At 37.3% G+C, this 27,599-nt stretch overlaps 1 protein-coding gene across 1 annotated transcript in view; it reads right to left on the reverse strand.

The window, feature by feature from the left end:
• Positions 1-660: 660 nt before the first annotated feature.
• Positions 661-27,599, reverse strand: part of DCDC1 (doublecortin domain containing 1) — a 214,437-nt gene continuing 187,498 nt past the window's right edge. The window contains exons 23-30 of the mRNA XM_032843444.1: positions 27,252-27,455; positions 25,728-25,929; positions 21,114-21,266; positions 20,294-20,395; positions 15,218-15,354; positions 13,812-13,991; positions 3,640-3,790; positions 661-788 (exon numbers count right to left, since the gene is read on the reverse strand). Coding sequence (XP_032699335.1) covers positions 661-788; positions 3,640-3,790; positions 13,812-13,991; positions 15,218-15,354; positions 20,294-20,395; positions 21,114-21,266; positions 25,728-25,929; positions 27,252-27,455 — 1,257 coding nt within the window. The remainder of the gene's footprint in view (positions 789-3,639; positions 3,791-13,811; positions 13,992-15,217; positions 15,355-20,293; positions 20,396-21,113; positions 21,267-25,727; positions 25,930-27,251; positions 27,456-27,599) is intronic.

Below are 27,599 nucleotides of genomic sequence, written 5' to 3' on the forward strand. Positions count from 1 at the left end.
CTGTAGAGTCCTGCATTGCTACTACAGGCCAAACTGAAGGGAAATAGAAGGAGGAAAGATTGATTCTTGTGGTATTTCATTTTTATTCAGTAAATAAAGGATTTTAACTTGAAGGTTTGGAAAATATGGTGGCCAAACCAGGAAAATGTCGGTTTAGGTCAAATTTAGTGTTAGGTGGTCAAACAGTCTATTGTATTATTGAATTACACACACACACACACACACACACTACTTGCCTCAACTAAATTACATATATAAATACATACAATGTATTTAGAACAAGCAAATATAAATTACACGTGTTTATGTGTGTGTGTGTGTATATGTGTGTGTAAATATATATATACAAAATATTACTTGCCTCTGATAAATTATTTTTCAATAATAATAGTAGTTTCCTGATTTTGTCTGGAAGAAAATAGATCTAAGATAGTTATTGTATTGACATTATTTTGTCTAGTTTTGTTACCTCTCCAAGAACATATTTGAGGCATCAAATGCTATTCTATGTAAAATGTGGAGGGTAATAACTTTTTTTAAAAGATGCGATACAAAAATAGAAAGGATGAATACTTGTCATACCATAGCAAGCATGTGACTGTATACACATAGTTTACCCCCAGCAAAATACAGCACAAAATGCGATGGCTCTCATAGAAATTAACTGTGTAGATGTAGCAGGAATTGCAGCTTGTCAGGTTGTGACACCACGATGTTTGTGGCTTCAGGGCCCTGCTGCCTTCGGATTCTGGCATAATTTGCCCTGACCTCCATCAGTTGCTTTAACTCTGTTAAAAAGATTATTTTGAGAGACATGTCATGTATTTATAGAAAGTAATTAAAAAGTCCAAGATGATGAAAACTCAAAGATCCCTCAGAAATCCTTGACTCCCACCCTGGACTCTCTCATTACACACTTGACTTGCTTATCACATCAGATACGTGTTAACATTCTTTGGATTTCTACAGAATGGCATTTCTGGAGAGGGCTTCCTTCCAGGCTTTGTACAAAGCCTGAATTGGAGGCTAACCTGGGAGTGGTCTAGAAGTTGAACCCAGTGAAAAGACGGTAAACACAGTAGTGTGAACAATGTTCTAATTCGATGACAAATGGCATAAAGCACTCTTTTAATTTTGTTGGGGGTTTTTGTGAAAGAAATCATTCTAACAGCATCTGATTTGTTTTGCCAAAACAAATCCATTTTTCAAAAACCCAGTGTGATCCTTTGATGACTGACTTTCACAAGCTAAATGTTTTCACACTATAGTATATAAAATAAGTTATAGAGTGGTTAGTTTTGAAACTGCCAGGCTGCCTTATTTTCTACCACATAGTTAAGCCAGTAGGTCACAGCAAAATTTTGAATGGAATAATTAATTGTCCCTTTGTAAATAAATACATAAATACATGTGTGTGTAAGTGTGTGCTAGTAGCCTTTCTCTCTTCTTTTTTAAAACATCCTGAATATTTAGATTTCTAATTAATAATTATTTCTAACTTAATTATTCCAGGAGAAACAGTAAATGGCAACTCATATAGTGAAATGAATTTTTTCCTCTATTTTTTTTTTTAAAGATTTTATTTACTTGACAGAGAGAGAGTAGGCGGAGAGGCAGGCAAAGAGAGAGGAGGAAGCAGGCTCTCCGCCAAGCAGAGAGCCCAATGTGGGGCTAAATTCCAGGACCCCAGGATCATGACCCGAGCCAAAGGCAGAGGCTTTAACCCACTGAGCCACCCAGGCACCCCATGAAGCAAATTTCTGAAGAACAGCTTGAACTTTTCTATCAGTCAGATTTCCTAGAATACATATCACCCATGGAAAAGAACTTAAGACAACTGGGGAAAACCACTAACCTTTTCACCAGGAAGGTAACATGGGAACCTACTTTCTGAGGAAAAGAATCGACTTTCACATCATAGTAATCCATGTGGTCACAGAACTGAAGATGTAAAAATAAACGTTTGTCTACACAACCTTGTCCTTCGACCACAAAGCTAACATGGAAGAAAATGGCAAGGAAAGTAACATTTGCATTTCTTGTTTTCTCTCTCTCCTTCAGTTTTTCTTGGTAACAAGCTTGCTTCTGGCAAGGGGACCTACATTTCTCTCTGTGTTTTGGATATCCCTTTGGCCAGTTGCCTGAGGCATAGTTAGCTTTATTTATCAGAAAGGCCCAAAGAACACAATGAGGCCAGGAGGGTAGGGGCCAGGCAACAGAAGACCATCCCAAGAGTATAAAAGATTAAGCTTAAACAATGAAGAAAATGGGAAAGTTCTCCCTACTGCACCACTTGTTTGTTTACTATTCAATTGTACTGCAATATTTCAAGTGTGTTCATATTCCTAATTAGATTGAAAACTCTTTTGGGGAAGGAATCTTGGCTTATATTTCTTTTATAAGGCTACATAGTTTGGGAACACAAAGACTGTCAACTAATACTCACTAATGATAAGAACCCCCAAATTGGTGTGTTCCTCTAAGTGTAATGAGGGTCACCAAGAGCTGGGGTGGTGGGTAATGGTGAGTGATGAGGACAACAGCCTAGAAAGAATACAAAATTAGAGCTTCTTCCTTGATGTAGGATGGCACTGGAAGAATAGTTGTGGCATCCCTGACAGCAGTGCTAGATATCCCAATAAGTCCTTGTCTTCCTGCATTTCAGTCTTTTTTCCTTTACTTTTGTTCTGGGCTAAATGTAAAGATATGATTGCAGCTGTTTTAAAGGTTCTGGTTTCTGTACCTTACATATAACACAGTAATAACAATTTTATGGTGACTTTTAAGAAGAAATAATCTAGTATTTGTTCTTTTAGGGATCCCAGGTGATTCACTTCCTAATCTTTTGATTTCTTTTAAAGTGATATCATGTTCTTCAGAATTCCTAAAAATTATGTCTTCATTAATGTATACCTACCCCCAGAAAGGGGCTTTAAATACCTCAGGCAAACAGGATAAAGGACGAAAGTTGGTTTAATAACAAACAAATATATGTTGTTTTCCATTTCTATTACTTCTAAAATGAGCATATACATTCTTATTATTAAAAAAAGAAATCTGCAGGGGCACCTGGGTGGCTCAGTCAGTTAAGCATCTGACTTTGGCTAAAGTCATGATTTAGAGTCCTGGAATCAAGCCCCCCTTTAGGATCCCTGCTCAGCTTAGACTCTGCTTGTCCCTCTCTGTCTGCCCCTCCTCCCCCTGCTCATGCATAAATAAATAAATAAATAAATAAATAAAATCTTTTAAAAATATCTGCAAACTGTATAGTTGCAATTAATAAACCATTAAGTTTTAAATAACTTGAAAGTAGGAAGTCAACAGAGCCTCCTTTCCTCAGGGTTTATGCTAAGGGAACACATTCAAATGGGGCCATTTAGAATTTCTGAAAATAAGCCTCTTGGATAAGGCTCAAGGCTAACAGAACTTTGAATTCTTGAGTGCAAACAATGTCAACAGTGAGTTTCCAGCACAAAAGTATATAAATTTAACTTTAGTAACACCAAGTAGAAAAGTGTGGAAGAAGGTAATTATTAAAAAGCATCACAATGGGATATACAATTCAGAAAGCAAGCTCTTTAAAGAGAAGACTATTTTAATTCTTCAAAAACTCAATGGAAAAGAGACTGTCTCCCGTACCTTTTTGGGTTATAAAGCCATGTCCCGTGGAAACGCAGATGACCATGTCTCGTTCTATGTCATCCCATGAGTGAATTGGTTCTCCATCAGGTGTGTACAGTGTTGTGGCTGGGCGGACCATTTTAAGACGAGAGGAGCAGTCACTCAGCAGCTGAAACACAAAGGGACTGACGTTTTGGAACATGAAATGTCACAACAATAATTAAGTCTTAAAGAATCAACTCCTTTAAGGGAGCTATTATCCCAGGTTGAATATTTATTTTACTTGTAATTTTTAGAAAGAGGTATAGAAGGAGCTGGAAGAAGAGCATATGAAATTTCCCCAAAGTGCTTTAACAATGAAGAACTTCAGTGCTCTTAGTGGATTTTTCCTTGTAGTTCTATTTCCATGTGGAAGAAGGCATCTTGCTATTTTAAAAAATGCCTAAATATGAAAGAGAATTGAGAATCTAGAGAGAATCTTGAGACTTGAGAATCTAGACTTGTCAGAATAGCAGAAAGTAATTTTGTTTGTTTGTTTGTTTGTTTGTTTGTTTCAAAAAGCAAGGAACCTGAAGGACAAAAGCACTGACCCAGAGATGGGGTGGCCTAGGCCTCTGGCTTCTCCATGACCTCAGACTAGTCAGGCAACTTCTCTATAAGAAGAGTCCCTTCAACTATAAAATCGAAGTTTTTATCTAAGACCTCTTTGATTCTATGATTAGGAAGTCTTTTTTCCCGCTTTTTAATTTGGAAAATTTAAAAACTATCTATAAGAGCCTTACTCAGTTGTTCTCAGTTTTCCTTGAAATATTCAAAAAATATATATACATAGATACAAAGTGTTGTTAGGTCCCCCAATAATGGGTCCGTGATTAAAGGAGCGAGACTGATAGAAAGTGAAGGTCAAGCAAAGCTTTATTCCGCGCCAAACATCAAGAATCTAACCGAACGTTCAGGGACACACCTCTTGCAAGAGAGGGCGACCTTTCTCTGTTTCACAGACTAGCTTTTAAGGGCAAAGGCCATGTGGTGGGCCTGGCCACGCACAGGTGGCCAATGAGATTGTAACACACAGAGGAAACTCCACAGTCATGTTAGGTCACACATAAGTGACCAATTGAATTACAATTTACCCTATAGTAGACATTTGACCTAGCCTATCACCTTGGTTAGAATTGGCGCCCAAAAGGTGCCCAAAGGGCAGGGCCCATACTCCTTGGTAACTAGGGAGATAGTGTGCATCCCCCCACTGATTGGATGTCTCCACCTAGCCTGACCCACCCTTGTATTTGGGCTGTTACCTGGGGCTGGTTTCCGGGACTTGTTTTTAAGTAAGTCCCCTGGGGGAAGGGGAGCAGGGACAGTTTAAGGGTTAAACAACAGGATTATTGTTTAACCTTGATGGAAGCCTCTGGCTAAATAGGTCCTTACAGTGTCAACAGTACTAGAAAGATCAGTCAATATGTTGTCAGACCCCTAAAGGCAGTTCCATGAACGTGTGAATAAGACTTTAGGAGAGAATAATAAAAGCCAGGAGGAGGAAAATTAGAGGTTTCTACACATTTGCCTATATGACTTTTTCCTCCCATATATGCCAAACGCCTGTTCCTCCAAAATGCAGGAACGACGTCCACAGGAACCACAAAGATAGATCTACTTAAAGGCTATGACTCACGACAATGAGGCCTGGCAGGGGGCAGAACTGGGCACATAATGGCACCTTGCATATGGAAAATGAATCAGTAATGTGAAGCAAGACCAGATAGTGATGAGACAATGTAATCAGAGAGTGCAGATTCCACCCACTACTCTGGGCAAGGGATGAGTGAATTGAATTGAGTAGAATTGAAATTACCCAAGAATACATTCTCTTCTGCAGATCGTCAGAGAAGAACAGTGGGAGAGTGGTCTCAGATGCAGCCCTAGCCATCCTGCTAGGTAACGGCCAGTCAGCAGCGGTCTGAGTCCATACTGTGCATGTGAACCAGCATGGGGTCTGAAGATCCAGTAGAGGATCCTGACAGCTCCCAAGTCAAAATTTAGGTCAACCAAAGAGAACTGATCTATCCTGACTGTTTTCTGTCAAAAAATCTCTCCTTGTATAAGGAGGTATAGATAAAAAATTAACAGCAGCAACAGTATGAGGCTTGTGAAAGTATTCTACAACATAAAAAGCTGTATGTTTTCCACTGTATTCAAGGGGAAGAGTCAGTAAAATATTTACAGCAGAAATACATTTTAGAGAATATCTGTATTGGGTTTTCCCAAAATCCAATAAAATATGGCTTCTGTAAACACAGACATGCGCATGCGCACAAAGGCCATGTGGTTTGATGAGATGACAGAAGTTTAAAGGAAAGAAGTATCACTGAGGCATGGGCAGACATGATGATGATGATAGTGATGATGATGACAGTAACAATAACAGCAGTTAAAATTTATTGACACATTTCTTTTTTTTTTTAAGCTTTTTAAATTTTTTATTTATTTGACAGGCAGAGATCACAAGTAGGCAGAGAGGCAGGCAGAGAGAGAGAGAGAGAGGTGGAAGCAGGCTCCCTGCTGAGCACAGAGCCCAAAGTGGGGCTCGATCCCAGGACCCTGGGATTATGACCCGAGCCGAAGGCAGAGGCTTTAACCCACTGAGCCACCCAGGCCCCCCTATTGACACATTTCTATGGGATAGAAACTTTTCTAAAAGTTTCCAAGTTTCCAAGTTTCCAAGGACAATCTGATTTCATTCTCTGGAAAGACTTATTATCTCCATTTTATTGATGATGAAATTGGAGAACAGAGATTAAATTTCTTAACCCAGGTCACACAGCTAGTAAGAGAAGGAACAGGGTTTCCAACTGGGATGAATAGAGAGCTAAATGAAAAGAGGAGAGAAGGTAAGGAAATAAAAGACTCAATAGTACAATTAAAATCTCTCTTGAAAGCAGAAAATGAGCAGACTGAATATTGTAGAAAATCAAATCAGTATTAGGGAGGACTAAGTGGAGAAAATCTCAAAGGATATAAAGAAAGAATAAGACATAAATTTTAGGAGAGAAAGGTTAAACATCTGGAATGTCAAGACATCAGATATTAAACCTATACATTATTGTGTTACTGGAGAGGAATTCAGAATAAATTAAACTTAAGCAACTATCAAAAAAAATTGAAGGAAATTTTTCTGTCCCAACAAAGACCCATATCTTCAGATCAAATGGGCTAACTTAGGACAAGGCAAAGTTAATAAAAAAAATGACTAACACTTAAATATAATTGAGTTGAAAAGTCTGAATTTCAGACATGGGGGGAAAATTCAGTTATATTTAGACCTTTTTTTCTGCAAAAATGAATGCCAAAGAAAATGGAATAAAATACGCATTTTTTTAGGAGAAAAGTTTTTAATGTAAGAATTCTGTATCCAGCTGAATTTTTACTTTTTGTTTCAGGCAACAAAAGATATCCTCATGTATACAAAGCTCACAAAACATATCACCTACATACATTTCAGATTATTAAGAAATGAATGAAATTCCTTTACTATGGGAAAGTCATAATATGAAATGACTAATAGTAAACAGTGAGACCACAAGAACATGAGATATAACTGCTATAAAAACGTGGTCAGAAAATAAGTGAATTAACAATTTTAAAGTCTTCACAGAGAAAAAAATGAAGTAAAAATGCAAAGCATCAAAGGGACATGGGCAAGGAAGAGAAAACCAAAGCATTCCAACTTTCTAGTTATCCATGAGATCAAAAGATGCTGTTTTTTTGGTTTTCCTTTGTTAAGAACATTTATTTTTATGATTATAACCAATGCAATAAAACCTAAAATCAGAATAAGAGAAGTAGTTCATCTGTAGGAATAAACAAAATCATGTGAACTTAATATGATTTTATTCTTAGAAAATTTATGTGAATCAAGTAAGATATTAATAATGAGAGAAAAATGCTTAATAAAATGGCCAAGCATAAAATAAATTATAAAACATTGATAGTTTTTTGTTCACAAAAATAGGTGTTTAGAAAATAGAGTTGAAAATCCATCCTAACAATAAAACAAATTAGGAATGACAATTATTTTAAAATGTGCGATGCAGGGTTCCTGGGTGGCTCAGTTGGTTAAGGCTCTGACTCTTGATTTCAGCTCGGGTCATGATCTCAGGATCCTGAGATCAAGCCCCACGTGGAGCTCCCCCACTCAGTGTGGAGTCTGCTTGAGATTTTCTCTCTCTCCCTCTCCCTCTGCCCCTGCCCTACTCACCCCCATGCACTCTCTCTCTCTCTTTCTCTCCCTCTAAAATAAAAAAATAAATCTTTTTTTAAAATTACAAAAGTTTACTGAAGGACCAAAAAAAAGGCATATATATGTATATATACATATATATAGACACACAAACACATAAGAAACAATGCCACAGAATTCAGTCAGGCTGCAAAGATTGAATATCACAAAAGGTGTTGATTTTTATGAAATTAATTAATAGCCTAATACAATTGCAGTCAAAACACCTGCAGGATGATTTTTAGGTGTTGAAATGTAATTCCAAAATTCATCTATAAGCATCAACATGTAAGGATATTCAAGTAAAATCTGAAAACAAAGTACAATAGGCAATTTCTATCAGATAGCAAAATATAAAGCTATAATAATTCAAGAAGTGTTAGATACATTAGATTGTTTAAGAGCAGAAGCTAATGAAGAATTTAGCATATTATAACATTTGTAGTCCAGTTCAGCTGGGATTAGTCAGTAAGTAGGGCTGAGATAATAATTTTAAGCCAACAAATAAAACAGAGAAGTAACTTTAGTCAAATTTTACACTAGAAGAGAGTTTCACACAGTTTAAAAAGTAAACGAAAAAGGCAAAATTATAAAAAATTTGAAGAAAATCTGATGACTCTTCATATGACCTCAGGATAGTAAAAGACTATCAGAACACTTAAAAGCAAAGAACAAACTTTTAAAATACATTAACTTCTATACATTAAAAAACCCATTGACAAAATTGCAGATTTGTTACAATAAACCTAATAAAATTACATGTATTAGGCTTATTGCTTTAAAAAAAGAAAATTCGTATCAGTGTGAAAAGTATGTCCAATAGAAAAATAGCAAAGGATTTAACAGGAAATTCACAGATAACTGATAAATGATAAATCAAGTCAAGTCAAGTCAAATCAAATCGAAATCACTTATAAAAGCAATTAAAAACATGTAAAATAATGCATGGATATAACATTCCCTCCTGTCAAACCTGCAAATACATTTTTCTAAATGACTACATTTAACATTGTTAACACCTCATGTATACAACAGGTAGGCAGAAACTCTCATTCACTATTGGCAACAGCTACCAAAGTTCTCAAGCATGTTTACATAATTTGAGATTTTCTCTCTCTCCCTCTCCCTCTGCCCCTGCCCTACTCACCCCCATGCACTCTCTCTCTCTCTTTCTCTCCCTCTCTCCCTACATAATTTGACCTAACAATCCTTCTAAGAATTTATTTGGGTAAATAATCAGAAAATTAAATATATATGTATGAATAATTATATATTAGATTATATATTAGGTTATATATCATATAATTTTAGATATATCCATTGGAACATGCTTTATGACAGCAAAACATTAGAAAGAACCAAAATGGAAACAATAGAAAACTGAATGAATAAATAATAATCTGTCCCTTTGATAGAAGATTACCATGCCATTAAAAATAATTCTTTTGTTAGAGAATGTTAAATATATGGGGGAAAAGTTGCAATAGTTTGTTAGGTGAAAAATGCAGGTTGCAAAATTATATATACCATGTGATCTGTTATGATCACAATGGCAAAAAAAATTTATAACTATATAGCAACCACAGAAATATAGCCACTAAAATTATAACTGGTGATTTGTGGGTGACAGAATTTTCATTTCCCTCTTGGTATATTTTCTTTTTCTAATTTTAATTCAGTGATTACATGTTTTTATATAATTTGAACACAAAACAAATGTTATTCAAATAATAAAAAAATTCGTAGAGATGACAATTGAGTCTCATGGTTTTTCTTTTGATTTCTCTAAATTTTCCATAACAATAGTCACTGGCTTGGTCTGCTCAAGCTGCCAAAATAAGTATCATAGACTGGGCAGCCTGAACAACAAAATTCATTTCTAGCAGTTCTGGAAGCTGGGAAATCCAAGAGTAAGGTGGTGGCTGGTTCAGTTTCTGGTGACAGCTCTCTGGTTCTTTTTTGTGCCCTCACATGGTGGGAGGAGAGGGCTCTCATTTCCACTTCTTACAAAGGCCACAAATCCTATCAGGTTAGGACTCCACACTTATTTAACGTCATTTAACCTTAAATGCCTCCTAAAAGCCATATCTCTAAATACAGTCACACTGGGGGTTCAGCTTCAGCATAAAAATTTGGGAATGGGGGGCACAATTCAGTCCATGGCCTTTCTTTCACTTTTATGCTTTAAGACAACCAACAAGTTAACAACTGGGTTTCTATCTGGGGTGGGAGCAATGAGGAACTGTCCAAAAATACGTATGGACAGGTCTCTGGGAAAAACTACTGCAGCTTGAAAAGATCCTGCATAAAGGTAATTCTTAAGTTTTTCCCAACTCTACCACTAAAATGTCACTATTTTATTTATTAAGATTGTATGTGCTACTTATAATTAGAAAAATGAATGTTATTTAATAAAAAACATATACTAAATGCAAAATATGAATTAAATATATGGCTATTTCACTTGGTTTTCACAAAGATCTATTTACATGAGACAAAGTTAATGAGTTCACAAAATTCTTTAAAAATAAATCTGAAATAAGGCATTTTCAGTACAGAAAGGCTGTACAATATCTAGTCAGCTTATGATCTTCAAAGACGTTCTTAATTCCTAGTTTTTCACATGTATCTAAACTTACCAGGTATCATCTCTACAGTGGGTCATCTAAATGTATGTTTATAATTTTGCAATAACAAAAGCTCGTGATAAGGAATGATGTTCTGTGCATAGTTCTCACTCACAATCTATTTTGGGGATTTAGTTTTCAGAGACTGGTCTCCTCAGGATCGGCCACATGGGCATCACAGGACTACTGCAGACTCCCTGCTGGCCTGGGGTACTTGCCTCGACAAATCACAAGGACCCGTTTCCCATGCTTTCGGGTTCTGCTTATGCATGGAGAGCTGTGTGCAACTGAGAGAGAAAACACTGGTTTTGAGATTCTGTAGAATCGAAGAGATGTTGCAGGGACGGGAGAAGACAAACGCTTCAGGACCGTAGAAGAGGGGTTGGGCAACCATAAATCAGAGAAAGATGCCGGCCCTGAGGAACGAGCCACTAACCCTGAAGAGGGAGCCGCCTGAGGGCACTGATGACGGATGAGCCTGCGCCTGTTGGAGACGAGAGTTGCTCTAGCGATGTTCAAAGAGTGGGTAGGAAGAATGTGGTTAAATCATCCAGAATAGCCACAGCAGTGAAAGAAGCAGAGAGAAAGTCTGCATTAGAGGGGATTCAAATACCATCTGGGGGTTTTATTACAGAAAGTCGAGTAAAGCACATTGATACGTGTTCTGTTCCTCGTCTCGCTGTAAAAAGTACCAACCAACCATTGAAACGGAGTTTCTTTGGAGCTGGTGGTGTTAGCCAGACTCCCCTGTGAAATCTGAGTCCGACTCTCCTTGTTGTCTATTTGTTTCACACACAGTGCCCTCTCCAGATGTATTCTTTATAGCCGGATAGCTTGGGTGGAAACATTTCTAACTGATCACAAAGGATCTCATGCAAGTCTCCAAATACAAAAACAGATAGCATGGGAAAGAAAAGGATAGATATCAGAAAGAACTTTTGTTTTAATAAAGGAAAGAAAGAAACAATACGCAGAAGCTTTCTAGACATTTCCTAAGTATCTTTCTACATATTGAGACCACATCAAGCTCCGTAACACATTGCTTATGCCCTACCATTACCTTACTCAGAGAAAGCTAGTGGCTCAAACACTTTTTAATCTGGGATAGTGTAGTGGACTGAACTGTATCCTCCCCAAAACTCACAGGCTGAAGCCCCAACCCCCTGATGTGCTTGTATTTGGAGAAAGATCCTTTAAGGAGGTAATCAAGATTAAATGAGGTCATAAGCGTTGGGCACTAATTTGACAGGACTGCGACCTTATTAGAAGAGGATGAGGCACTAGAGATTTCCCTCTCCACATATGCCAGGAGGAAAGGCTATGTGAGGACACAAAGTGGTGAGGTGTGGCTGGAGAGTCCTTTTCAGAAACCAACCCTGCTGGCACCTCGATCTTGGACTTTCCAGCCTCTAGGACTAGAAGTAAATTTCTGTTGTTTAAGCCACGCAGCCTATGATATTTTGTTACAGCAGCTCAAGTAAACTCATCTAGATAGCCTGCAGGGTCCCTCATACGCTTCTAAACTATCTCTCCAGAAGTAGGTCTCTCTCCCTGTTTCTGGGTCCAAGCACTATCCATGTCATATGATTTATGAATCCTAACAACCATACCTTTGTGTTCAGTGCCCTCATCCTTATTAATGCTTTTTCTGAAGCATTAAGATATTAAGTCTTACCCATTTCTCAAGTTTCATCAGAGGTTCTGATTGATTCCTCTGCGGAGCCTTTCTCCTTCACCCCAGGTGGGCAGCGTTCCCCTTGTCTGAACTCCTACTGAACTTCCTGCCTGCACTGCTAATTTGACCTTGATCACGTGCTGCTAGTACTTCTCTGAGAGGAATGTCAGATTCCTTAGCTCACACATTTTTCTTACAATCTGAATTCACCATTACAAGATCTAGAACACAGAGAAAAATACACCAGAAAGAAACACCACATTTATTAGCTCACCAGCAATCAGACCATCCGATAAATACTTGCAAAAAATAAAATGCTTCGTCTTTTGTTCTAAGTGTATGCATGTGTATATACAGAACCCAACTCCACACGTTTTATGTTATGCTTCTTTCACTTAGTCTGGAACATCGACAATTGTCATTATTCTTTCCAAAGTTGATTTTAATTGAGTCATAATACTCTATCCTATGTACTATAAATTACCAAATCCTCAGTGATGCCTGTTTAAATTATTTCTAATATATCTGTGTTATAAATACCTGTGATAAATATTCTTACCAAATATTTCTTTGTATAAACTCATTAAAAGTCCCTGGGATAAAGTTCTAGAACTCTTCTGAGGGGCACCTCCTACTCTATTTGCCCTTATGAGCTTCCATGAACTCCTCCAGATGAGTATAATGCCCTGTCTTGTCCTTCCCAAACCAGCATCTGACTTATATGACTTCCTCTTGACTCAGAAAAATTATATGAAAACATTTCACAAAATTAAAAAAAGCCAATTATTTGAGATATCACCACAAGACTTTTTAAAAGTCTACCAAAATCCATTCATTAGTTGCCTGAAGTTTTTATGTAAAGACTAAGGCAAAATGTCAAATTTTAGGACTATATCCTTATTTATTTATTTATTCATTTATTTGAGAAAGAGAAAGGGAGAAAAGAGAGGGTGCAAACGGGGAGAGGAACAGAGGGAGAGGGACAAGCAGACATGAAGCTCTATCTCACGACCCTGAGATCATGACCTGAGCAGAAATCAAGAGTCAGAGGCTTAACCGTCTGAATGACCCAGGTGCTCCAACTATATCCTTGATATTACAAAAATTAATGAACTGCTACTCGTCATTTCCTTAGTCAGTGTTTTAACTTTGGAAAAGGGGAAACCTTGCCACAGTTCCAGGACTCTGGGCAGTAAGAACATGATTAGGTTTTCTCTAAGAATACTGTTGTTTTCCCTACAGAAAACATATCTAGTGAATAATTCCTGATGGGGAAGTAAATCACGCTTTTGCAAATCGGGTTTTAAACACAACAGGAAAACTATTTACTTTTTTAAAGTTTAGATTTTTCCTCTTTGGCTACAGTGGTTTTAATTATCATTGGTCCCTCCTAGCCAGGTGTCATATTCTGATTCACACACATGTCAGACAGCATTAAGCTCATTTAATCATTATATCCACCCTGTCAGGAGAGTCATACTCCCATTTTACAGATGAGAAAAGGAGGTTTAGAGAGGAAGAATAATTTGCTGAACCTGACAGTCTAGAAATGCCGAGCTGGGATTTGAATCTAAGTGTACGAAGCCATCTCCTTTCACACCAAATTTACCTCTGACATAGTTTTGCCCCAGGCATAAGTGCCATCTTCAGGTCTGCCTCCATTTAGATAAATCCACACGCGTTTTGCATTCGGTTGCTGATACAGGCTGCTCTGTCTGAGTGCGATACGTGTAGTTTCAACTGGAGAGTTTCTCTTGGTTTGTGGTTCTTGAACTGCAGAAAGGTACGCCTGATAAGAAAAGCCCAGCGAATACCAGGGTTAGAGAACTGCCCGGCTAGTGTGTGTACGAAGAATGTGATAAAAACAGAAACACTCATGATTGCAAATAATATTTTTAAAATTTTAGGAAGTGTATTACCCTCTCCCGTCATGGACTCTTCTATGAATTCCGCTTGCTTCCGTGAGCCACCAGGAAGGTGATAATAATAATAACCCTTGGAGTAACAATAAGGTACTTTTTTTGGCAAAACACTTCACTTTCATTTATAATTTGGAGAATGAATGGAGATGTGTTTTTGGATTTCTGTGTGGTGTTTCTCCTACTGAGCAATTTCTCTGCATTTAACAAATGAGTTTTTGATTAGAATCAAAACATCATTTTCTTTAACAAAAAATCTTAAGGGAATGTGCATGACTATTGAGTCTTCACTCTCTGTCTTTTAAAATACAGCAGCCAGCCTTATACTTTGCCAGATCCCTGCCAGGAAGCTTTTCATCCTACTTCAAGCCATGTCCTAGTTCAATGCTTTGCGTTCATTCCCTGGTCAGTGATTTATCCTTCTTAGCTTGGCAAGAAGTCATATTTCTAGCAATGTCAATTTCTTTTTTTCTAGTAACCTTGACGTGGGCACACACCTAAGATTTAGATTGAACACATTCCACGATTTGAGAAAATCTATTAAATAAGAACATATCATTTTGATGAAAAACTTCACAAAGCAAAAAGTTTTCCCAGGTCTCTATCCCCAGTCCTCTCTCAACAGCTGACCTTTCTCTACTCGACTTTTTTATGTCTGGCAATCCTGACTGATTAACCAATTGGACTGAAACTGCTTTTTGAATTCCTCACTCCTGAATGTCTCCATTGCAATTAGTATTTTGCTCCTTGCTCTTTCTACATATTGAGACATACCCTTAGGAGTGATGAGCAATGAAGCCATAAGGCTCAACTTGACTACACTTATTATAATTACCTTTGTACATATCCACTGGGCCTTTTTCTCTTTTTTGCTAAGGTCATAATTTTTGGTCTCCATTCAAACAAAACAGACTTTCATATGAGCTAGCTCTCTTTCAGATAACTACTCTCCAAATGCCAACTCAATGCTTGGCATATGCTTATTTGGTCATAACTGACCGGATGCTGAGGACATATTAATAGCCTAATTTTAAAATTCAATACTACCTTATTAAAGAGGCAGAGTCTTTAAGGTCTGGAGTCCTGAAGAACGTACCTCTGTATGTCTTATGAGTTCCATGAGTTTAATTTCCTCTTGAGTCTGCTCAGTCCAGCCTCCCTCCACCACCACCGGCTGCATGGGGCTTTTGTTGGGAACCATGGCGGCTGGCTGACATGCTGCTACTCGCCGCCCTGGGGAAAGAAGGCCCTGGTAATGTTGTTTCTGAAGATGGGCTTTCAGATTTCAAATAAATTGGTTTGGCGTTCTATGCATAAATCATTCCACTTGGGAGCATAGGCTAAAATACTAAATATATCATAAAAGCGAAGATGCCTAAGGTAATAATATCTAACAATGCCTCTTCATATGGGAGTTTGAGGCTTCAAATAGCCAGGATATGCATATTCACTGTACAGATGGAAAAGAAAGATAACATGCTGACTTCCACAGTGGCCCGGGCCTCTCCTGCACGATATGGTTTAGTGGTAATTTAGTCAAATAGAATCCATGACCTATATAGTCCATCATCTCTTCCAGTCATGGAACATATGCTTTGTTCTCTTCTCTAATAATAAGCCTTTCCCAAACAATTAGCTTAGCAGCCTGGGGATTAAGTACTTCTAAAATAATATTAACCCAAGAGACAGGAGGCCTTTTTTTCCATCTAATAATACCCGCAAGCACGATTAGTTTATGACACCTCTGCTGTGCCCTTTAGGTTGTTAAAAAGCTGTGGTAAGAGAAAATATTTATCGGAATACTGTACTCCAAAGAATAATACGCATTATTTAATAAGTGTGTTGATTTAAATGTATGCATTCTTCCAGCTAGTCCACTTAAAATTGTAAAAGAGATTTAAAAATCATACTTCCAAAATTGTTTTCTTTTTCCATGTTGAAGATAAACTCACACTGAGTCTCATACTGATTCCTAAACTTCTTAAGTAACAATAATGCTTTCTTTCGCATGTTGCTTCTAGAAACTTATGCTGCACACCAGCTGTCAATCAGGGATTGGGCTAGATGAGGCCAATCCAAACATGTTCAAGATTTAGTCCTTGTCTCAAGTTTGGTGGGGAAGGCAGATGTTAAGGAAATGATTATACCAATAATTGATTGCAATTGTGCTGCTCCAGAGAACGGGATCTCTAAAAGTATCTCACAGGGGCCACCACCCTAGTCTGAAGTGCCAGAGAAGGCTTCTTTGAGAAAGTAATGCTGAGGTGGATAAAATAATGGAAATACTAACATCAAATTGAGTCCTTTTTTTGTTGCCAAGGGAGCCTTAATATGCAGATTTTCAGACCATGACTACAAACAGAACTCTGAAAACAATTTAGTATTTGCAGAGAATAAAGCAACTGCACTCTTGTAAGCTCAAGTTTGTGGAAATAGATCAAGCAATAAAAATAAATGGCAGCAATGACTTTTCAGGGAAATCAGAATTCTACGTACCTAATAAGCATTCTATGCAATTTATGGATGTGGAGAAAACATAATTGAATCAGTCAGCCAATGAGTTACAGTGGCAATGCCATTAGGTTATGAGCTTTGGAGAAGACCACAGTTGTACAAGAAAAATACATAACACAAATTTACGCAAATGTAGTTTTTAGCTTACTCTATTCATAAAGAGTAGATGACACTAATTTATGACACATAAATATTTTATTTATAGTGCCTTTTGAACACTAAAACTTTGCTCAACCAAAGAGAGCTCAGCAGTAGTTTATCATTTACACTCTTAAAAGCCAAGATTTGAATGTAGGAAAAGAGCAAAAACCATTATGCTTTATTTGTTTTTTGTCAACTTGCTTCTAATGGTCTTAAAAAAAATGAATGCATTTGCACTATAATTTTCATAAAGAGACATAAATTCATCATAAAAGGTTTTGGTTCAGGGAAAGATGTTCATAACAAACTACTATTTATGTAGGTAAGAATAGAAATTGAAACCAAGAAAAATGTATTGATTAAATTATTTTATTTTCCTATTACATTCTCCATATATCTTATTTTAGTTCATATGAGATCCGGGGAAAGTAACAATAATAGCTAACAATTAATGAGGAAACCTAGAGAACGTGAGTGCTTTGCTATTCTTTCAAATTGTAAATCTCACCCAGACAGCTCCCCTACCCCCTCTCCCTTGATCAGAGGCCCACCCCGGTTCAGCATTATCTGTGCTTGGGAGGGTAAGTCCACCTCACCTGAGGTTTTAGTCGGCAAATCCCTTCAGCTCTCACACTAAATAAAATGCCCCAGCATCACCTTTATTTGTAACAAATGCGATACTTTGGTGTAATCTGCCATTTCTTCATTTCACTGATCAGTTTTTAAGACCCCCAAGTCAGAAAATGGGCTGCCTTTTTAGTAATCCTTATTCTAATATTTATTGAGTATTTATTATGTGCTGCACATGCAGTAAATACTTGACATTTCTTATTTCATTATAAAATCCTACAAAGTCATTACTAGTATTGTGATTAATACTAGCAATGACCACACTTACAAATGAAATGTAAAATCAGCTTAGCACAGTACTTTATATATGCTTAATCAATACTTGTTGCATTCACCAATGGCTATAATAATGGAAAATAATCTACTTAGCTGCTCTTCCATCCAATCCCCAAGAAGCTCATCATCCAACAGGGACTACAGTTAACTGGACTTTGACTTGTTCTTATTTATCTTCATAATCCCGACAACTAGAAAAGTTCTTCCTCAGAGTAGGTATTTTATACGCATATATTGAATTTACATTTAATAGCAGAAAATATAACAATTTGTCAGTAGAGACAAGATTTATCTTAGCACTAAATTCTAAGAGAAATTTCATTAATGGATTGCTCCATAATGAACACCATCTGACATCTATCAAAAGTGATACTGTAGATGATACCAACTGAACTTTAAATGCTTTTTTTAAATAAATGCCTTTTTAATACTTAATTATAATAAAAGCTGAAGACATAATATAAAATCAGAATACAGTAAAGGCAGCTCTGCCTGGTGTTATTTTCAGTATGTTGGTTTTTATTGATTTAATCTGATACAGAAATAGACCTTAGAAAACTCAGTGGAATGAATGGTTGAAATTCTGTTCATTCTTTAATTCAGTCCTTCTACAAGTATTCACAGCACAAATAAGAAGGTAGTAGAATTTATAATGTAACATAGGGAAGATAGTCACATGACCAGGTAATTATATTAATGTAATAATGATTATCAGAGGGGAAGTTCAAGGTGTGATAAACTGCATTATTCCTAATGTGGAAAAGGGAAAGTTTAGGAAGAAATAACAAGCAAGCTGAAAACCATTTAATCAGTAGAAGCAATCCAAAAGGACAAGGGAGAGAAAAGTTGAGGCAGAGGAAACTAAATTGTGCCAAATTCTCGGAGTTAAGAAAGCTCCTGATATGTCTCCAGGACTGAAAAATAGTCCAAATGGTGGAGTGGAGAGAACAAGGAAAGAGAGCAGCTTACACAGGACCATATCATGAAAGAACATGTTGAAGAGTTTCATCTTTGTCTGTAAGATAATAGGAAACTTTGAAAGGTTTTATGCCTGGAGTACCATGACAGCTTTGTATTTTTGCCTGATCACTCCAGCTTCAGAATGTCCCCATTATGCATAGAATAGAAACTACTATCAAGACTGGAAGCAGGGAATCAAGTCACAAAGCTGTTATAGTAATCCAAGGAATAGATGACAATAGCTAGAATTTAGATAACACAGTTGAGGATGGAGACCAGATTCATTTGAGAAGATAGGTTGGAAGCAACAAGACTTACTGCTGTTTGCTTCGAGAAAGTGAGAGAGAGGGAGATGCCAAGGATAACTCCCAGGTTTCTAAGATGGAACACATGGGTGGATGGTGAAAGGGCCCACTGCTAGAAGAAATGAAGGAGATACTGGAGTGGTGATATGAAAACTTTAGTTTTGGACATGCCCAAGGGACATTTTGGTGAAAATGTGTAGTAGTTAGAATAGCAGAGATTACCAGTCATGATAGATGTTTTTCATGTAGACCCAATAATTCTTTTGGAAAGAACTGAATAATAGTCATTTCAACCCAGATTTCCATTTAGGGCACTTACAACTAGTTGTGTTGCTTATTGAAGTAAAATTCACATGCTTTTGACAACAGACAGTGTGTCTACTTAGGAGTTGAAATCCTGTCAGGGCAATGACAGAGCCTGAAATGTATTCCTTTCTAGATTATAATACACTAAAGTCCATAATACACTGTTTCTCCCCAAAGAACCATCTGGAATCTCAAGTGTTTGGAATTGTATAACGTCTAGAACCTAAGATTCTATGACAGAGAGAATGAAAGAGGAGAACAAATACTGCCAGTTGATCACTTTGACTGTGAATAGCATATCTTATGCTGCCTAACTTGAAGAAGCCCTGCTGATACTGACCTTTGAAAAATTCAGTACTTCCTCACTCAGATCATAAAATAAACAGGGGCGCCTGAGTGGCTCAGTCAGTTAAGCCTCTGCCTTTGGCTTAGGTTATGATCCCAGGGTCCTAAGATGGAGCAGCAGGGAGTCTGCTTCTCCCTCTCCCTTTGTGCTTGTTCTCTCTCTCTCTCTCTCTCTCTCTCTCAACTAAACAACAGCAACCAAAAGACTCTCTCCCTCCTCCTCTGGCCCTCCCCTGTGCACATGCTCTCTCTCTCAAATAAATAAATAAATCTTAGGAAAAAAAAATAAAACCAAACCACCAAACAGGCAAACCAAAACAACCCCCAAACTTCTTTCCCAGCAATACCTAAGGAATAGACCAAAAGTTTTGTTTAAGGACTAATTCCAGAGCCCACAAAATGTTACTTCAGCGACTATTTCAATCCTAAAATAGGGGTTAGATGACCCAGATACTCTCCTAATTTTAAAAATTTACATATAATTCATGTGGTACTCATTTTAATATAAAAGTTACAAATATAAAATCAGTACCAAAAGATATATTAGGTTTTAGACTTGCTCAAGTGACTTTTGTGACACAATATTTATAGTGCTCAGTTAAACATCTGGTATCTAATAGTAGGAAAAAACTTCCAGCAAATTGGGGTTACATTTAGAATTAAACATGGTGATACTTGATTTAGTTCATACTGACCTTTTAACAGTCTCATTTTGTGTTTCATGGTGTCTAGATCAGCCAAAATTTTGTCCTTTTTTAACCAGTTCTGTTTTTCTACTTTTTCTGCTTTCTGCAAAGCTAGAAAAAATACATGGTTTTTTATCTTGCATTGTGTTATCAACAGTAATTTATCATGCAAGCCAATAATTTATAAAGAACTTTCTGCTCCAAGAAATAGATTCAATTAGAAACAAGTAATTAAAAGGTAAGGGTCATTAAAAGAAACCTCATTTGAAAGATGACAGGGCTTAAGGCATTTCTTTATGGAATGGAGAAGGGGGGAAGAAGAACAGTGCTGTTTTATTATATAGATTTACCATATGCAATAGCTATATTTCATTTTCCACTTCCACAAACTATTTGGAGGTGATGAAAGCCTGGCTTGGAACCATTCATTCCATTCATTTTTTAAACATCCACCTACTGCCTAAAGGGTGCAATTCTTAAAAATGAAAATGTGCAGACAGGTCGTCTTCAGTGTGAATTAAACTCATTTGTTATTTTCTAATGTATACCATTATTCTCAGTCTTATAGACCAAGGATCTCTTTATCAACTAAATTAGACATTTTTCCATGCAGAATACTCCATTCCAGTAAGAAAAAACAGGCAACTTTGCAAATATAGTACAGCTATCCTTGTGCACATGTTAATTGATGGACTTCCTGTTCTTTGCATAAATGTGATGTTATTATGTTGGCATTATACACATTTAATTCTTTTCTTATGGTGACATAAAATTTATTTCTCTCTTCTTTATATACTTGCTTGAAAGCAAACAAAAACAAAAAACTTACTCTTTGGAGATAGAAATGGTTCACCGCAGGATACCCAGATAGCAATGGGATTTCTGAGGACGAGGGTGAGCAGAGACTTATCTATATCATCCAAACTATCGGATGTCACAGACTTTGGAAACAATTTGGTTTTCACTTTCATTCTCTGGTTTTCTAGTAAACAAATGGCACAATAACCAATGCACTATAAATAATGAATAAATTTGCCTCCTGATTTTGTTTATTCAAAATATTTCCTGTCTCATTAATGACTCGATTTAAACAGGTAATACCTAAACCAGATGCAAATACATAAATATGATCAGAAATTTCATATGCAACCAAATATTTTAAAGTAATGTGATTATAAATATACTTTAAATTCTTTTCTTATGCTTTACTAGATATGAAAGAAATCTGAGGTGGCTTACTAAAATATACTCTGAAGAGGAATAAAATAAAGAGATAAGAAAACTAAGGAAAGGAGGAAAGAAGTATAGTGATAGAGTAAAGCCAAAGACAAAACGCCTTAGTGTCCTCTTCTTTTAAATGAATGGTAGTATCTGTCTTATTCTGCTGTTGGGAAGATTAAAAGAAAAAAAAAAAAAAGGAAACAGTTAACAAAACCAAAAGACAACTGACAGAATGGGAGAAGATATTTGCAAACGACATATCAGATAAAGGGCTAGTATCCAAAATCTATAAAGAACTCATGAAACTCAACACCCAAAGAACAAATAAACCAATCAAGAAATGGACAGAGGACATGAACAGACATTTCTGCAAAGAAGACATCCAGATGGTCAACAGACACATGAAAAAATGTTCCACATCACTCAACATCAGGGAATACAAATCAAAACCACAATGAGATTCCACCTCACACCAGTCAGAATGGCTAAAATTAACAAGTCAGGAAATGATAGATGCTGGAGAGGATGTGGAGAAAGGGAAATCCTCCTACACTGTTGGTGGAAATGCAAGCTAGTGCAACCACTCTGTAAAACAGCATGGAGGTTCCTCAAAAAGTTGAAAATAGAGTTACCCTACGACCCAGCAATTGCACTACTGGGTATTTACCCTTAAGATACAAATGTAGTGATCCGAAGGGGCACATGCACCTGAATGTTTATAGCAGCAATGTCTACAATAGCCAAAGTATGGAAAGAACCTAGATGTCCATCAACAAATGAATGGATAGAGAAGATGTGGTATATATACACAATGGAATACTATGCAGCCATCAAAAAGAATGAAATCTTACCACTTGCAACGATGTGGATGGAACTAGAGAGTATTATGCTTAGCAAAATAAGTCAGTCAGGGAAAGACAGCTATCATATGATCTCCCCGATATGAGGAAGTTGAGATGCAACATGGGGGGTTGGGGAGTAGGAAAAGAATAAACGAAACAAGACTGGATTGGGAGGGAGACAAACCATAAGAGACTCTTAATCTCACAAAACAAACTGAGGGTTGCTGGTGGGAGGGAGGTAGGGAGAGGGTGGTGGGGTTATGGACATTGGGGAAGGTATGTGCTATGGTGAGCGCTGTGAAGTGTGTAAACCTGGCGATTCACAGACCTGTACCCCTGGGGCTAATAATACATTATATGTTTATTAAAAATAAAAAAAAACTATAAAAAAAAAGAAAAAAAAGGAAAGTGCTTAGAATAAATGGTGTTTGGTCTATTTAATTGGACGAGCATCCAAAAAATGCTAGATAATATTTTTGTTATTGAATGGACATGAAAGCAACACATTTCATTTGCTAGAGTTAAATCGTTTGGGTTCTGAACATTCTAGGGGCCCAAGCAAAGAAGAAAACACAATTTCAAGATTCACATGGGCCACACAGAGAGATAAATTTCTCAGAAGATACAACTTTTCTGGTCCTGATATCTGAGAGAAATTTATTTCAGGGTCTTCATAAGGGGGTTATTTGTGAGGTAGCAAACAGTATCCTATAAAAGAAACAAACAATATTGAGAACTTACGACACGCTGGGCATTTCACTAAGACCTCTGCATTATCTCAGGTAAATCTCAAAATGATACTCTGAGGTATGTCCATTCTTCTTTTACAGAGTAACAGGGGCTAAACACATAGCTCAGTAGCAGCAGAGTCAGGATTAGAACCCAGGCCATGTGCCTCCAAAGCCTGTGCCCTTTACCACTATCTCCATAGCAATTGTTTTCCGCAATGCAAATTGGTGGCATAACACAAGCCAAGATTCAGTAAAAGGGGGCAACCCACTAATGAACCAGCCTGATTCAAGGATAACCTCTAGATTATAGAGGGGAAGGGATGGCCATACCCTTTTAGTACCCAGCGTGAATACCATTACTTCCAGGCAACTTTTAAATAACAATTTGAAAGAAGAGCCTTTGATATTGTAATCTTCCAGAACCTGGAGATCAGATATTTCATATGCCAAATAAAGGCCAAACTATATGCTTTAATGATTAGCTATGCATTAAATGTTGACATAATTATTTTAAAAAACTCATTAGAAAAGAAGACAAGTAATATCATTGTGAAATAATAGAAAATATATATATTAGTCTCTGCCCTATGTTCCTGGCAGAGTACTTCTACTGGTCATTTTCTAAGTGATAAGAGCACTAGGAGCATCTCTTGTTCAAATATTTTGTCTTTGATCCTGGCTCCTGACACAGACTCCTAAATCCTTTGGAATTTCCTGGATGGTAGCAGTATCTTGCCGTCATCGTCTTCGTCTTCTTCTTCTTCTTTTTAAGATTTTATTTATTTATTTGACAGACAGAGATCACAATTAGGCAGAGAGGCAGGCAGAGGTGGGGAGCGGGGAGAGGCTTCCCGGCGAGCAGAGAGCCAGATGTGGGGCTCGATCCCAGGACACTGAGATCATTACGTGCATTGAAGGCAGAGGCTTACCCCACTGAGCCACCCAGGAGCCCCAGTATCTTGTCTTCTAATGAGACTTTGGGCAGACTCTTGGAGGAAGATTGGTCATCAGAAAGACCAAGCCATGATTAGAACCTTGGAATTTTCTACCCTACTCTTCACTCTCCAGAGTAGGTAGAGAGGCTGGACATGGAATTAGTGAACAATCATGGCTACATGATGAAATCTCCATTAAAAATCCCAAAAGTACAGGGTTTGGAGACCCTCTGAGTTGGTGAACACATGGAGATGGTAGGAGAGTGGTGGGCTTGGAGAGAGCAGAGAAGCTCTGTGCCTTTTTCCCACACACCTTGCCCAACTCATCTCTTTCACCCGGATGTTCATCTGTATTCCTTATCATATCTTTTTATAATAAACCAGTAGACAGTAAGTAGATCATTTCCTTGAGTTCTGTGAGCTGCTCTAGCAAATTAATCCAACTGAAAGGAGGAATCATGGGAATTTTCAATTTAAACCAATTGTTCAGAAACACAGGTCTGGACAGCTTAAGTGGGGATGGAATAGGGAGCAGTCTTATGGGACTGAGCTCTTAACCCATGAGATCTGATGCTATAACCAGGTAGAGAGTGGAAAAACTGAGTTAAATTGTAGGACACCCAGCTGGTGTCCTACACCAGTTGCAGAATTGTTTGGTGTGGGGGAGAAAATATACACACTGGGTGTCAGAAGTGTTGTGAATGTGATAAGCATGTGAGAGTAAAGAAGAGACACACAGGAATAAGAGTGGGTTTTTCCTACTCAACTGTACACACAATAATGATCACTAATACTCATTAAATATTTAGTAAACATCAACCAGGCATTATTCTCAGTGGCATATACATTTATATATAAACTCCTATTCATATGTTTTATGAACACATGTTCGTGTTTATGAGGACCAAATGAGTATACATTTACATGATTATCAGTGTGGAATTCGTAAAATGAGGAAACTGGGATACAAGAAGTTAAACAACTTGCCCAAGATCATTTAGCCAGAAATGAAAAGAGGTAGGATCCGAACCCTGGAATTCCGGCTCCAAAACCCAAGTTCTTAATCTTCAAATCATGACTCTCTGTACAACAGTGGAAAGCTGAGATCACTCGCTGATTCACTGTGAGCAAGACTCATTTGTATTAAGCAAACTGTTGCTGGGGACGCAGTTTCTGTCCTCAAGCTGTATGCAGTTTAATGAGACACACAAAGATGTAAACAGATTAGAATACATGTTCTAGGAGCTGCAATACAGGTAGGTGCCTTCGCGGTGCTTCTGGGAGTTTAGAGGAGCGGTGGAGACAGGAGGGGCAAGTAAGGACAGCTTGTAGGCAGGGGGTATAGAGAGGACCCCTTCTCTTCAAATAATAGAGATTCTACTGATCCAGCCCCACCTTCTTAAGTGGTCTCTGGTTGATTTTGGTTTTAAATATAAAAGCAAAAGCTGCTTATGTTACATAAAGTAGCTAAGTTGTCAAATATATTTTATAAATTTGAGGCAACTTATTTATTGTTTTGGTGCTAAGACTAAATTTACATTAATTGTTAACTTTTTCTTATCATTCTGCAAGGTAAAAGCAATATGACAATTTCACAGGAGAGCAGCTTCCTGTGATTTTGTAATTCTAGAAAGGGTGACCTAGTCACAGAATCACATTTAACATTTTTATGATGAAAAGTAGAATCAGCTAAATCTTACAGAATGTAACCAACCTTTTGTACTTTTAATAGTTGTCTCCTTTGTTTGAACAGGAACTGCCTCTTTCTTTTGTTTCTCGGTGTCCCTCTGGATGAAAGACTCCTCTAGCGCCCATAAAACCAAATCACATAAGGAAAGGATCATGGTTCCATCTTTGGTATATACTTTGGAGGCTGCCCTGGTGAGACCAAGTTGCTTCGTGCATTCTGTAAGAAGCTAAATAACACAGATTGTAAGGAATTGATGAGACAAAAGAGTGATAGGGCTGGGGAATAATCATGAAGAGCTTATTATTTTAGAAATTTGAGAAAATCCATTAATTTGCAAAAATAGAAAGCTAAATAATGACAGACTTGATCTTTGATTAGAGACAATTTTTGGTATCAGACTGTCCTACATAATTTCACAAAATTAGTCCACTCAAATTGTGAAAATAAGCTTCAAAAATTTAACACAGCAGATGATGTATGTTAATACATTTTATCATCTGAGTATTTACTCCCTAAGCAGTGTTCAACTTAGAGATCTACTTTTAACTTTGTTGCTTTATAAGGCATAAAACTGTAGCACTTCGTATGGATGAACCGGTTTAAAATAAATGAGTAGTTGACTTTCAAACCCAAACTAACACATATTCTTACTTTCATTTTGCAGATAGGGAAACAGGCTGAGAGGTTGACATTTTTTCCAAGACTCCACAAGCCAGCTGTGGTGCTCCGGGTGAATCTTGGAGTTGCTAACTTTTGGGATTTGTTTCGTTCACTGAATAATATCTTAATAAAAAGGCTACTTGCATTCAGAAGGCGAATAGAACAAGTAGGTGTGTATGTGTGTGTTTTCAAGGAAGTCTCCAGGGTATGTCCATATCACATTTCATTTGGCTTATAAAATACGCTGTTAAAGGCATTGGTCAGAATGTATAGACAAGATAATCACCAAACAAAAGAAGGACAAAGCTGGGTTTGGACCTTTTGAGCTCTACGACAGAAACCACAAGTTCTTTCCTAACACAACTCTTGCTTCTCTGATTTGAGAATGAAATGAAACAACCTGTCAACAAATAAGTGCTCAGATTTTACAAATGATAAATGAGGCGGCAGCTCTTAGAATATTCAGATGACATACAGCTTGAAGCTGGAATGGGAGGAAGGTGAAAAAATGGGGGGGGGCATTCTCTCTATCACACAAGTGAAGAAAATCTGGTAGCTTCTCCCACCACCCCCCCACTGCTTTTATGTATCTTTGCTCTGGAGCCAATCTAAAAAACATATTCTGGTTTCCCTTCTTTCTAAGTCTGTATCCAAAGAAATACAATTAAAAGAATATCTTTAAGAAAACAGAGATCTTGAAAAAAAAAAAAAAAAGAAAGAAAAGAAAGAAAAGAAAAGAAAACAGGGATCTTGATCTCATTAACCTAAATTGGTGAAACTGGCCAGGGACATTTATCATTCAATCCCACTGCTTTTTTTCTTGTCAGAAGAATCACTATTATCTTTACCTTGGAGGATGCAAGAAATGTTTAAGTTATAGTCACTTACTGTGGGGAATGTTCCAGCCACAATTAACTTCCCATTCCGATATCCACCTCCGTTTTTGTATGCAATTATTTTCACTGCCTTCTGGTGCATAGCTGCTGTACCACTATGAGGTACAACTTGGGTGCAGGTCTTCCTCCGTAAAGATAACAGGCGTTCTTCATAATAACTTAGCGTTTTCTCAGCCTCATAGGAAGACAAATCAGCCTGATCAAAAACAAAAACGAAAAAGCACAAAGGTCTACTCAAGCTTTTACTTTTAGTTTTTGTTGTTTTGGTATGTTTCAGTCCCTTAATTTAAGAAACATTTGCATGCACCTGGGTGTGGTATCTAAATTTTGAGACGCTCAC

This window comes from Lontra canadensis, unplaced genomic scaffold, assembly GCF_010015895.1.
Source record: "Lontra canadensis isolate GAN:19392208 unplaced genomic scaffold, GSC_riverotter_1.0 scaffold140, whole genome shotgun sequence".
Lineage (NCBI taxonomy): Eukaryota > Metazoa > Chordata > Mammalia > Carnivora > Mustelidae > Lontra > Lontra canadensis.